Source organism: Bactrocera oleae, chromosome 4 (assembly GCF_042242935.1).
Source record: "Bactrocera oleae isolate idBacOlea1 chromosome 4, idBacOlea1, whole genome shotgun sequence".
NCBI classification, from domain to species: Eukaryota; Metazoa; Arthropoda; class Insecta; order Diptera; family Tephritidae; genus Bactrocera; species Bactrocera oleae.
The window spans coordinates 63,055,338-63,069,647 of NC_091538.1; the positions used below are offsets into that span (position 1 = coordinate 63,055,338).

Genomic DNA, 14,310 nt, shown 5'->3' on the forward strand with positions numbered 1-14,310 from the left:
ATTAAAACTAAAAAAAAATCAGATATAAGCTTTCTGTTAAAAAATATTCTTCAAAGTATACATAGATTTAGATATGTTAAAAATAATTAAGAAAGATAAGAAACTAAAATTAAAAGCTATTTTTAAATATGTAGTTTTAAACTTCCGGTTTTGTTTACTTCAGTTAAATAACATCCTAAATGTAGGCAATATTTGGCATAGTAATATAAACTAACAATGAAAAATTTGTATCAAATATTGCCTATATTTTGGTGCAATACTAAAAAAATAAAAAGCAATAACTTTAATTGAAATACTCTAAAAAAATTTATGTATAAATGTTTTAAAATCCTGATATCTAAGGAATTATGGCTGAAATTATACCTAACATTTTCTTATTTAACTATTCCCATACCCTCGCAATAGTTTTGGCTCCACACTCATTTCTCTCGGAAGCGCTCTTACTTATGACTTTTACTTACCAGCAATAAAAAGAAAGAGAGACATACAAATATCCTTCCACAAAAAAACTAAATTGCTGTCTTGGTGCGTTTTAAAGTATTTTCATATTCCCTAATCATCGACTACTCACAAAATGAGTAAAACGCTCCAAGCTCAAGTGCGTTTCTATGTACACTTGATGGCTTGACATTTGTGCAGTAAGCGATAGTATCTTGAAGACGCAAAAGTTTGCAGAAATTATGTGAAAATCTTTGGCAATGCTGTGGAGAGAGATCGACTGGCACTGAGGTGTATTATAAAAGCCATAAAGGCATAACGACGCGTGTGAATTTGAGAAAGGCTTAAAATATGATATATGTTATGTTCTCAGATATAAGTAAATGCGTGAAATGGCTACGGGAAAGAAAATTTACTTTGAATAGGTGACTTTCTGGTGGGTTAAAAAATGTTTGTGAAATTTTTACAGTTTCTTAACCAATTATATTTTTTATATATTTTTATAAAACATTTTTTTTATTTAAACACTTTTTTAATTCATTAAAATATTTTTCGCATACTTGTTTGGTTCAAACAACATAATAGTTGACTAGAATAAATTCTCTGCTAAAATAATAATATCTTTTTGTGGTTTCCGACATGCAATTTTGGTGCCTAAATGTAGGCAACGTTTTTATTTAGATAGTAAGGACAAAAAGAGCGTTGCCTACATTTAAGAGTAATGCTGAGGATCTCAATAGGAAGAGCGGATTTTAAAACTAAATGGTATATTAAAACTGCCAACATATTTCTAAAAATATAATTTTAAAAAAGAATGTTTCCTTAAAAGATAACTAAATCTGCCTATATCTAACCTACCACATCACTTACGTGTCTCAACAAAACAAAAGCAATCAGAGAGTTTCAGACACCATTAAACTATAGATAGCGGCGCTGTTACCACGCTACCATCGCACATTAAACAAGCGTGAGCTTATCAAACAATAAAGAAAGCCATGCAACTGCAATTGCAGGTGTTAACCCACCAACACCGAACATAACGACTGCAGCCAATATATATGGTATATAAACACACAGATATATAAATTTTGGCTTGCCCTAAGACTAACTACTTTCACGCCGGCGATAACCACGACCAAGCGCCATCGTCGGAGGAGCAATCAGCGTAGCGATTACAAGGATTCCAAGAAAATTCGCACCTTTTCCACTTTTCCACAGCTTTGGCGCGCAAATGCACTGTGAGGATGCACAATCATAGAAGCAATTTGAGCGTGTAATCAAAACACAAATAACACACACACTCACAGACGCTTGAATAATAGTGAAAAAGAAAACTAAATATATTGAGTTTGGTACGCACACATCGATGCCCGCCGTTGTCATACAACCGGTATCCCAGCCAGGCCATAAGGTAAAGCATAAATTTCAAGTTTTCAACACATTAATGGCTTTTATGGTCGAAAGCAAGTGGCGGTGAATTGTAAGAAAAAACGTAAGATATTTGTAAAATTATAATGGTAGAAACAAAAAAACAAAAATACGATTTTCGGCTAGACGAGTTTAGGATTACATACCACACACGTAATGGAGGTATTTTAAGGAAAGGTCTGAAGTCATGAATAACGGTACTATTGTCTTAGGTAAACTTGAACTTGAGAGCATAGTTATATTGCCTATATTATATTATATACAATTTCTCATAGCAGTAAAATTTTTTATGTCCAAAATATATCAGTTTATGAAAGCTGACGAAATATTCTGACAGGTACAGATTACAAAGTCTTTGCTAGAATGACGTCAAATCACAAAGTCTTTGCTAGAATGTCCTCTTTTTCTTCTTCAATTTAACTGTTCAGGTCCGCGTTTCTTAACTAATTGTTGGAGTATTAAATTGAAATTATTTTTCATCTGGAATGTCAAATGTCATTGAGGGTATAAAATATTTTGCGAACAGTCGCTACTTTGAAAAATATATTTAAATGTAATCGAAATAGAAACATGGGCGACTCGATAAATTTTCGAAGCTCACACAGATGACAATTCTGCAATCGGAGCTTGTAATTTATAATGCGTACTTTTAAAGATGTTTGAAAATTACGAAAAATATTTTAAATTTGTCTCATAATAGTTCAATTTATTAAAGAAGAAAAAGAAAAAAAAAATGAATTGAATGAAACTCATCTTCATGAAATTAGAGAGTTTTGCAATGGCAAACTTTTTGGAAACTTGATATTTTATTACACTAACGGAGCATTTTTTTTATCCCTAACAACACTTTGGTATTTTTTTGTGCTTAAATGATTTTCGCTTAGTTGATTTCCGAAACAAGTATGTAAGTAGTTTCTCAAGTAATAATTTTAGCATGACAAAAATATTGGGTGCATAAGAGCTTCTAAATTTCACCTGAGTAGTAAGGAGATTTTCCTAAGCTGGGCGTTGGTCACACATTGGGTTGAAATCACGTAAATTTTCCTGGCTTAAAAACACTGTAATACAAAACTAAGGTACCGTTATCGATAAAAAGTATATAACAGCCTGCAAGTGCCATAACAAAATCCAAAAACGTTAAGACACGCTTATGGGTTTTGCTCTCACTTTAAAGTTATTGGCCCTATATAAAAGAAAAATTTGGTAACGTTTCACCAATTTATGAGACAATTCATGTAGAAATGCTGGAAATTTTGTGTTGAAAATGGAATCACAGCTTCTTATTCCGTTGAGAATTTTGCAGAAATATTTTGGGGAGTCTACTTTATCACGAACACAATTATTTGAGAGGTACAAATTATTTGGAAATGTTATTAAGTCGTCGAAAACTTGACTCATGCAAGGCCTCCATCCACCACTGTTAATGATTTTGAGGAGTTAAAGAAATCGTCGTGTTGGTATGAGAGAGACAGTAGATGATCTCAATATTTCTACAAAATTCGCCGAAGGCACTGAAAGGTCATCCCAGCCGAAACTTAGAACAAGTGTATATAAAATTCGTTTAGGCGTTGGCATGCTTGTATTGGCTTAGGAGCCTAGTTTTAAGGCGATTACAAAGAATTGTATTAAAATAGTTGAAAATGTAGTGTTTTTTCGCAGTTTAGCTCATATTTAATATGTTTTATAACTACAAAAGTGATATTTCAAAGTTATGTTGTTCTTCGATATGTGAGGTTAGTTTTGAGTACTAGATCACATTGGATTACGTTAAATTTTTCATAACACATTATATAAATATGTGTATGGAGATTAGAGGGATAGTTATGAAACTAATGTTGATGCATATTTGTCATAATCCTGAGGAATCGACAAGTTTTCACGTTCATAAAAAAAGTTGCTGTGCCGTCAATACTGAGTAGTGTTTTTAATGGCTCCGTTAAGCCATCACTTATCATCATTGTGGGCGAACTTTTGGTGTCCAAATTATATCGATACAGTTTTGGGGATATGTAACGTTAAGTTTAAGACACTCTTTGTAATTAATCGTTTTACGAAATTATGAGTAAATTTTGAAGGTCGAAATCTCTATGTGGAACATTATGATAGCACCTTTAAGCTCTCCCAAAACTATTTTTAAGACTTTCGTTACAAAATCGTCAAAGTAAAGAATACTAAAATTGACCCCAATTGGATTGAGGAACTTGACAATTAGAAAAACTATCCTTAAAACAATCAATCAAAACCTTAATGTCCCAGTACAACTTAAATTCTATCTTTCTTTTATTAGTCATTATGAATAAAAATTGCTGCCTTTCTTCAAATTTAGAAGCAACAAATGAATGCCTTTGGTCAAAATGCACAACACATATCCAATGAGAGATCGCTATGAACAGTGCGGAGCATTGCAGCGCTCTTTATTTGATTAAAATTTCAATTTCGCAAATGTATGATTGCAAGGCGTTGCAAAAGAAATATGAGACAAAGGAAGCAACAGCAAATATTTTTGCTTTTTTTTTGCTTGCATATTCATTTTCTTCTCATTTTTTTTTTGAGGTTAGCATTTCCTAATGCACGAAATCACATGCGTTTGCTGCCCAGACGGTATTTGGCAATTTATACATTTTTTTTGCTGTCTTTTTGCTGCGGCTTTGAGCTGAGAATTCGCACACATAAAGCACTGAAGCTTTAGTTGTGCTGTTGTTGTAAGCAGTGTTGCTGCTTTTGTTAGTATTATTGCTGTTGTTGTTAAAGTGTTGTTGTTGCTGTTAACAGTGTTGTTGTAGTAGCAGTAAACAGCGTTGTGTTGCTGCTTGTTGCCAATGCAATCAACATTTCTTTATGTGCTTTCGTTTGTGTATTTATTTCTTTCGCCGCAGCGTTGCGTTGTTGTTGTGTTTATTATTGCCGCTTGCGGCCATCGCAGCTTGGCTGTGCTTTATGTGCGCTTTTCTCGGGCACAGAGCGCCAAACGAGCGAAGAAATGCACAAACAACCGTTACTCAGTTGCAGCCCCGACTGTTTTATGTTCGGTTGCCTGCTCGGCTGCTGGATGTAGGCAGTTTCGGTTACAGCGGCAGTTTCGGTTAAAGCGGCAGTTTCGGTTACAGCGGCTTGCTTATAAGCCTGGTCTGTGTGTGTGCTTCCTTGTTGGCCTGTGTTGCCGTCTTAGCACTTTCTCAAATTATTACCACTAAATTTGGAATTATTTTTATGGTGCGGCATGAAATTTATTAGGCTTAAGTGCATTTGGCTGTTTACTGGAAGAAGAGCAAAGAAGAAGAAGTAGAAAAAACACAAAAATACTTTACTCTAAATTGAGTGAATTTTTCAAATCGGCCACATCATCAAGTGTGGTCAGCTACTAAATTCCATTTCAATGCCCACTTATTAAGCGTTGCCAGCTGGTGTTTTTTTTTTTGTTTGTTCGCTGCTAAATTTCCTCTTCATTTCACTAACACATTTCTCATTAGCTGCCTTGCTCAGCTTCCAAACCATCTACTGAATATGGTGCTACGTGTGGTATGAGCGACATTTGTACAGCTTGCACCCGCATAGAGAGAACACATCCGCACACAAGCGCAAGCCTTGAACAAGCTTATTATTGTCAGTTGCAGCTGTTCGAAATGCTCCTTAGTTATTGCAGCTGCTTTATTTCCACTTTTGGAATTTGCTTTGCCTTCGCTTTGTTGTTGTTGTTTTTGCTGTTGTTGAAATTATACTCCTTAGCGCTGCAATAATTTTCTTAGAGGAATTCTGCTTCCGGCAGTTTTGCTAACAAATTTCTCTCGCATTTATTTATATGCCGCTGGCTGGATTTTTATTTACCCAACACTCTTGCTATAACAACTAATGTTATTTTTGCTGGTGTTGTTTTGTTGTTCTTCAGCTCATACAGTTCGATATTCGTTACTTGTAAAGTGGGTACTTGTATTTATTTGCTTTAACTTCCGCTTCCGCTTTGTGTGTGTGTGTTTGTAAATTTATGAAGTGTGGCGAATTATTTCAGCAACTTGTTTGGGTATGGGGAGGGACGGTAAGAAGGAAAAGTAAACTGAAATATATTGAATGAATTGATGTAGAATTTCCTTTAGAAAGTGTATGTACAATATACTTGTATATGTACGTGCGTGTGCCTGTTAGTACATACACATGCATACATACAAAAATAAAATCATGCAAAATAAATCTGCATTTCTCTGCTTCCCCACAGCGATGTCTAGCTGTTGCACGTTCTTTTACATACATATTTGTGCCTCACATTCACCTTGGTACCAGCAATTTATTGCCACAATTTTTTGCAACACAACGGAATCTGCAAGGAAATGTCGGTGCAAAGCGCATAAAATAGCATAAAAAACAAAAATAAAAATAAATTTTCACGCTTGCAGTAAATGGCGCTGAAAATTGCAAAATGTGAGCCCTGCAGCTGTGCATGCCGCATGTCTATATGTTAATATTATAAAACATATAAGCGATTTCGGGATCTCGAAAATTCGGCACTACCAAGCTTTTTATAATATAAATATAATTTTAAAATAATAAATATTTCGGGAGCCCGAAATTAAATTTTGCAAATCCTGAAATTTGAAATGTTCATAATTGTCTAAATTGGAATATTGGCAAAATGAGTTCTGAAGTATTTCGGGATCCCGAAATTAAGTTTTGCAAATCCTGAAAATTTTAAACGTTTAAAGTTGAATACCAGCTCAATCAATCCCGAAAATTTCGGGATACCGAAAATGAATTTGGCAATACCTGAAATTTTGAACATATCAAAGTGGTCTATATATGAACAACAGCAGTGTGCATGTGGGTATACATATGAGACAAGTGATCATGACACTTAGATGGAAGTGTATGAAGTTCAAGGAAAATAAAGTTGTAAGTAAATGTATATTCTCATATATGTATGTATGTGTGTTATATTGTTAAATATAATGCATTTCTTTGTAGATACATACATATGCATATGAGAGGTAAACATCTTCAACAAATTACAAATTTACTTTCATCGAAGTTTAAGAATATACTTTATTTATTAAACATATTATTGTAGTATGTATCTAAGCTCTGGACGATAATGCAGGAACATATGACAGTTATGTATGTATTGTCGAAGTGTGTACGGAGGCAGCTGATATCAAGCGTACATTGCCAAAAGCTTTACAATTTAAGGTGACAAGTTTAAATATGGCGAGTTTCCCAATTCAAATGCTTCCCAAACCGAACCGTTGTCACACAAAATAATTAAATTTTTCTAACTGTGCGTCTTACGCTTAAAGCTTTAAACCGTATCAATCAAGATATTAAACTATGGACTTGACTTCGTTAACTTTTAGATGAAGTGTCATTCGAGCCAATGACCTGCTTCCTTCATGGCCTCCAACTTTTGGACACGACCTTAGCTTTCGAAAAGGGACAATAGGTAGGATTAGCTTTTTATAGTTTTCTGTTACATCCCTCGGCTTGTGGTTGCGATGATGGATTTGTGAGAGCAAGGTTTAAGCACTTGGAGCTCACACTTTCAGACATCCCGCTGAGCTGGTGGGAATATAAAAATAAATACCTAAGCTGGTTTGTATTGGCTTCAATGCACCTTGTTTACTTATAAGTTATGATTACAGTGGTTCTATTTTATGGCTTTCAAAGGACTGTATGTAGTAGTACACGTGTGATGCCCATCTTGAGGCTCAGAAATTTATATTAAATGAAAAGATATACAAAGTTACCGTATCTTCAAAACTACTTTACTCGTAACTTCTGTCTTTATAACTTCTGTGTAGAAGTATTGTATAATAAAATATTTTCTGTTATGGGATGAGTGCAGTATTTTTATAAAATCCTAATTAAAGCAAACTCATCCAACACTTATTGGACAACATAACTAAATGCACTGTAACCTTAATTAACATATTTCAACTATAACCTAACCCAACTTACTTCTGTAACCAACTACAGATATAATAGATTCTGTAAATCGTATCTTTTGTCACATTAGAAGTTTGTTTTAATAATTTAAATTGTTCGACGCAGAAAATGAAAAGTGAAAACAAAAATCACGCAACAATAGGACAACTATAAAACTATTAGGTTAACTGCTCATCAGTCATTCATCTGCAGAACCGTGCCCCATACATACATAAGTAGTTGCGGGCAATGTTGCACGAGCCTGCAGTTGTCGTCAGCGCTGACAGTTTGTGATAACATGGAAAAGTTGCGTTTTGTATTCGGTGTATTTGATCGCTTTGTTTCCCACAAAATAACGTCAAAATTAAATTTAACAACTTTGAGTGGTTAAAAAAGTAGTGAAGGCAAAATGAGGAAGATGACGAATGCATGAAACGAAGTCATGAATAGCGTGGGAGATAAAATCACAAACTGCAATTGTAAATATTACTGTTGAGCGACAAAAAGTTTGGCAGCTTTTCAAGTGCTGCTTTTGAATTCGAAATTACTCAACTATCCACAAAACGGAACGGAGCAAAAGAGACAAGAAATAGCATTGCTCCACTGTCAATTGCGATGCGACTTTCCTTGCGGCACAACGGATGGCAAAATCCGAAATCTTTGCTAGGGCAAACACAGATTGTCATTATGCCACAAATTGGAACACAAATTGCCTGCAACAAAGCGCAAAACTAGAAAACTTGTAATTTATTTTTTCTGAAAAAGAGGTGACGAAATAATAAAAGAGGGGGTTTGCAACGAAAGTGGTGACAGTGAATGCAACGGAAATATAATTTAGTTTGAATTAATTTATGTTTTTTAGGGTAGTTAGAAATTTAACATTAGTTGGCAGAGGTGTTTAGGAGGATAGCGCCCTGCCTTCAATTGTCTACCGTTGCATACAATTGGGTGCATGCATTATATAATTTATGCTTTAGCAAAGACACCAACCCTAACAAAGTTGAGAAGAGGTCGCAAAATGAATGCTTGACAAGGTAAGCGAGGAATCTAGTAGATTCACCAAACGCATTATTACTGGTGACGAGACGTAGGTTTATGAATATGACTTCAAAACTGTTTAATAATCTCGCGAATTGCGTTACAAAAATGAGAACCGAAAAAACCTCGTAGATCACCATGGAATCGTTTCATAGCGTCAAATTGTCAATAGGGAATACTAACGGCTATTGTTAGGCATAATCGTAAAGAAATTCTTCACAAATTACTTTTGTGGGTAGAAAATTCATTAAAATCTCACCATCATAAGGCACTTTCACATTCTAGCGTGATTGTGACTAACGTTTTGGCCAAACACGAAACGAAAATTATGGCTCAGGCACCGTATTGGTCAGATTTGGCACTTTGTAACTTATTTCTGTGTTCGAAAATGAAAGGAACGCTCTAGGAAATGTACCATGAGTACATTGGGGCCATTAAAAGTCCTAGCCGAGACTTATAACGAGGGTGTGGAAATTGGATTGAACGTTAGCATGCTTGTAGGAGCATATTTTGGAGGCGATAATAAAAATTGTTATTAAATTAAATTACGTAAAAATGTTGTTTTGTCGGTCCGGTTCAAATTTGATCATATGTATTATAATGAGCGTAGTATTCTTCGATTGAAATCTGTTAAATTTTTCACAGTGTTGTCTAAACTTTCATATTTGGAGGTGAAATTAAACATTATTAAATCGAAAGAGCCAAAACATTTATTAGGGAAGACTCTGATTAAACTAACAGCTATAAAAAAAAAATTGTGTTAGTATTTATATAAATTTCAATCTTTCTGGTATTAAATTTAGAAGTGATTTTACAATTCACTAAACGATCATTTAAATTTTTTACGGTTTCTATTACCATTTGATGTACGAAAGCCGTTTTTTAAATAATAGTCAATGTTTGCTATTTCTTACTGAATCCCAAAAGAGTGTTGCAGTCTTCCGTCTTAACTCAACGATCGGCAGGCCAATTGTAAAATAATTCACGTATTATACAGGCATTTATAACGCCCGGTTTGGGTGCACAGCCAACGCAGAGTGGCTTGGCGGAAGATTGGATCGAACAGAAACTTTGCAGTATTCTCAACTGTTACAAAAGAGAAAGTACTGAAGCAACTTTTTTCAAATCTACCCTACCTTGTACTCACATTTGCCATGACAGTAATCAAATGTGTTTATCATTACTTTTACATACTCTCGATCTACTTTGAATTTGCTTTCGAAGCGTTTGCGTACAGCAGACATATCCAATTTGTCAAAGCGTGTTCCCGTTATGGCATGATCAACCTCGACCATTGCCTCCTCATCGGGTTTGATTTATTTGAAGCCCATCTCCTTGGCACATGTGTCAAAGACCTCCTGATAGCCATCAGGATGCTTGCAGCAATAGTATATGCGAATCTCCCTTATCGTCCCGGGATTGTCGCAATCGAATTTAAGCGAGTTACCAAACTGTGTTCAATTTGCGGTTGCAGGATAGTGATTTTTAGTGAAATTTTATTTTACAAATTGCAAAATAAAATGAAATGTTAGCTTCAATACCAAACCGAAGGACAATATAATCAAAGTCAAATTCTTTATGGCGCAGCTCAGTGGAAAGTCTGATGTCACAATAAATGTTGCCTTCCTTAATTGGCGCAGTTTCGTGAAATTGTTTCATTTTTATAGTGAGCAGTATCCATTTGTTAGCGTTAAACAATGCTAAATCTAGCGAAACTATCTTTATCAAATGAAAGACCAAAGTTTGGTATAAATTTTCCGAAAGCAGTACTTTAAATCTTCCCTTTTATCTACCATAAATAAAGAATCATATCATATGTATTTTGTTACTTCTCTCACGGTAGGGTAATAGTATAGCCGACGGGATAAGTGAAGCTATGCTGAAAGGACTTTCCTGAAATTAAGTAGGAAGCAGAACTAAATTAAAACCTTTTTTGTCCGAACTTATTCTCCGTTTATGATTGCGGTGACAAATTGGTCGCTTCCGACTCCAGCTGACAGAGCTAGTTTTATGACAGGAAACCCTTAGAGGTTTGACATTGCTTACCTCGGCTCGATATTGCTCATATCTAGGGCACAATCACATTCAACTTAGACATACTAGATCTTAGAATCATTGTTACATAAGGTCTGGTAAAATAAATCCATTATTTTTGGATTCAATTCAAGGTTTTATTTGGCAAAGTTAAAATTATCTGGTTTAAGTCAAATATGCATCATTATGTTCGATCACTTGTTGCCATTTTAAATGTTTGTGGTTTTTTAATGCCACTCTCATAGATACCCTTGTCTCTATTAGCAAACAACTGGGACAGTCGATTTTCACATACTTCTTCAATTCACGGGATTTTAACAGGAACAGATAGTAGCTACTTGGTGACAGGTCTGGACTAAAAGGTGGATCTAAGCTCGCGGAGCTTCTGGCAAGTCACTCAGTGTGGCCTAGAGTTTTTGTAATGAAACACAATTCCTTCCAATTGGCTAAAGCTGGCCACTTCTAAGCCATTGCTTACTATAGACGGTCCAACTGTAGACAGTACAGGACGAATTCAATTCGCACGAAATGGATCCATTTTTTTGTGATGCTTGATAACGACCACGATCGTTTTCGCGTGACGTTCACAAAAGTGATAACTAGTAATCCTCCGCTGCAGAAATGGATCCATTTTGTTGCGATTAAGCTTTATCTCATATGGTACCTAAACATTAAGCTTCTTTATGTATCCAGCCTTTTTTAAATGATTCTAAAAGGTTGTTTGTGCTAAGTTTATACTATTTGGCAATCGAAAGAGTGCTTACATAACGACGATTTACATTACTTTTTCGATAAATTTGACAATTGGACTTCAAGAGCGTAGAGCCTTTACTTGAAAATTACTTGAAGGGAATCCACGGAACTTTACGAGTTAATGGCTATTAAAATACTTGGAATATAAATACTATACACATTTTCAGCCGCCTGGCATGCGTTTTCAGCTTTATCGAAGAAAAAATGTAAAATATAACATCTTTTATCTTTACTAGTATCTATCTTTAATTAAGAGACACTATAAAATGGCCACATATGAGGGGTTGTATATAACCCTCTCCAATTCGTTTGAGATTGTAATTTGACTGAAAGCGGTTTCTTGTATGTAACTGAAGATAAGAGCATTTAATTTTTGTACTTAGAATATAAGTAGAGTTTGAGTTTTTAAATAGAAATAATACTAGTTAAGTTCTTCACTATACAATCAAAAAACCTAAATTTACATACATATATGTGGTAGGTATATATGATTAAAAAAAATTATTGTAATAATTCAATTAAAAATACAATGCGGCATACAAATTTATATATATATATATGCTCATATAAAGGCGAATATCCTTGTTTTTTTGTTGTTGTTGATGTTATGACAATTTGTAGCTACAGCATATACCACGTACGATGACCGCTTTGGTAGGCTTTAGCGACAATCTTACTTGAAACAGATGTATACATAAGCCTATAAATGGTTTGCTCTATAAATATATATATTTGCTTACATACTTGTATATACGCATAATGCCCGCTTTAACTATGAGGTGCAGGACTCCAACGTTTTTCTGCTTTACAAATGGCGCGACAAACAATATGATTCAAACACATGCCACCTTAACTGTGTTTATTGAAACGTATGTAGTGTCGGTCTACACGGCGTACAAGCAATGTGTTATGCATTGACAAAGGACACAGTGCCTTCACAGCACACGCGGCATTCCGCTGTTGTCGGCTTGGAGTACTGTCGCGAAAGTGTTAGCGGTGGCATGATAGCATACATACAAATAAACCGAACATACAGGCACATATATATAAATACACATCTGGTGAAGTATAGTCATTGTGGGTACAATCGCACCAAAGTAGGAAATGCCGTTTGTCCTCATATATTTTATATATAACTGAATATTTTACGCAAAAATTTATGTTTGTATAAACATATATAATCTCATACACCATGAAGTAGCGCAGTTCGCTTTTCAACTACACACACACACATACATACAAACATACATACGTGGGCAAATATATTATTTTGCGTGTTAACTGTGGCTAAATGTGCGTGCTTGAGCCGTTGGCCATTCATATTTGTAGGATTGTCTGTGATTGCTTGGCGGTGTGTTGAAATAATTTACAATATTGTGATAAATTTTACTTAATTAACCGCACAGCTCGAAATAAGCTCATTTGCTTGTCGAATGAGTGCCAAGCGACCAACCTAACCCAACCCAGAATTGGCCTGCGGAAAAAAATGGTGTGTTGAATATTTTGTAAAATGAAGCGTGAGCAACACCTTCCTTTATTGAGGTAAGGCAATATATCGAAAATATATATGTACGTGGATGGTATGCGTGTACAAAATATTTACTAAATTGAATTTATAAATATTTCTATGAGTCTTTGCGTTTGAGTTTATAGGAGGAGCTTATCGAAAGCAGCTCAGAATTTTGCTTGTGAAGAGAAGGAGAGATTATATGTTAAATACCGAACAGGTATTCGTTTTATTAATAGACGAAAACGAATATTAAAAGAAGGCTTACGTTAAAATAATTAGAACTTTTGTAAGAAAGGAGTTATGATATTTTTATTAAAAACAAAAAAAAAACTTAAATAATATTAATAAACAAATTTAAAGTTAGGATTATCAGTGGACTTTATATTTTCATTCAAAACTAATTGCATTGCTTTTTGGACCGAAACTTGAGTGAAAAATAATATTTTGTGTAAATGATATAGCCGAGCATGCTTATATCAGTTTTTTGAAGATATTAAGTAAACTAAAAGATTTATCTTACAAATCCTTTTAAATAAACATTAAATATGAAGACCTTATGGATACCAAAATGGCATTGTTCGAGCAATTGTGATTTATAGTAATAACATGGTCAATTCAGAGAGGAAACTCGGATGTAAATTGAAAGCTACTGTCCTGGTGCGTTTTTTTCAGTTTTTGAAGCGTGAACCACAATTTTTTTTCACTGAAATATGTCGAACTTTATGCCTAAAAAAGTTTTTTGTGCGGAATTCTTATTCATTACTTTAATATGAAGAATAGTTCAGACAAAAGTCATCGTATTTGGTTGGAATTTTATTGTGAAAGTGCTTCAGATGAGCGAACTTGCCTAAAGTGCTTTGCGCTTTTTTAAGCTGATGGTTTTGGTTTCGAAAACGAAGAACAATCTGGGCGGTTAAAACAGACTGAAGACGAAGAACTGGAGGCATGACTCGATGAAGATTGCTACCAAACACAAAAAGAGATCGCTGAATCTTTGGCAGTCAGTCAACCAGCTATTTTAAAAAGTAACGAAATTCGGAGCCATATGCATTAGAGCCAAGAGACGTTGAAATAAGATTTTGTCTCATGTAAGAAATGCTGCTTGAACGTCATGAAAATAAATTGTTTTTACATCGGATTGTGACTGGCGATGATAAACTTACCAATTCAATTACGACAATCCTAAACGCAAAAAATCATAT

The 14,310-nt window shown here is 34.6% G+C and overlaps 1 protein-coding gene across 1 annotated transcript; it reads right to left on the reverse strand.

Annotated features, from left to right (window-relative positions):
* Positions 1 to 9,714: 9,714 nt before the first annotated feature.
* Positions 9,715 to 12,919, reverse strand: Obp58c (Odorant-binding protein 58c). The gene is given in 4 exon segments (XM_070108490.1): positions 9,715 to 9,837; positions 9,839 to 9,897; positions 9,959 to 10,262; positions 12,851 to 12,919. Coding segments are annotated over 4 exon segments (555 nt in total).
* Positions 12,920 to 14,310: the final 1,391 nt, after the last annotated feature.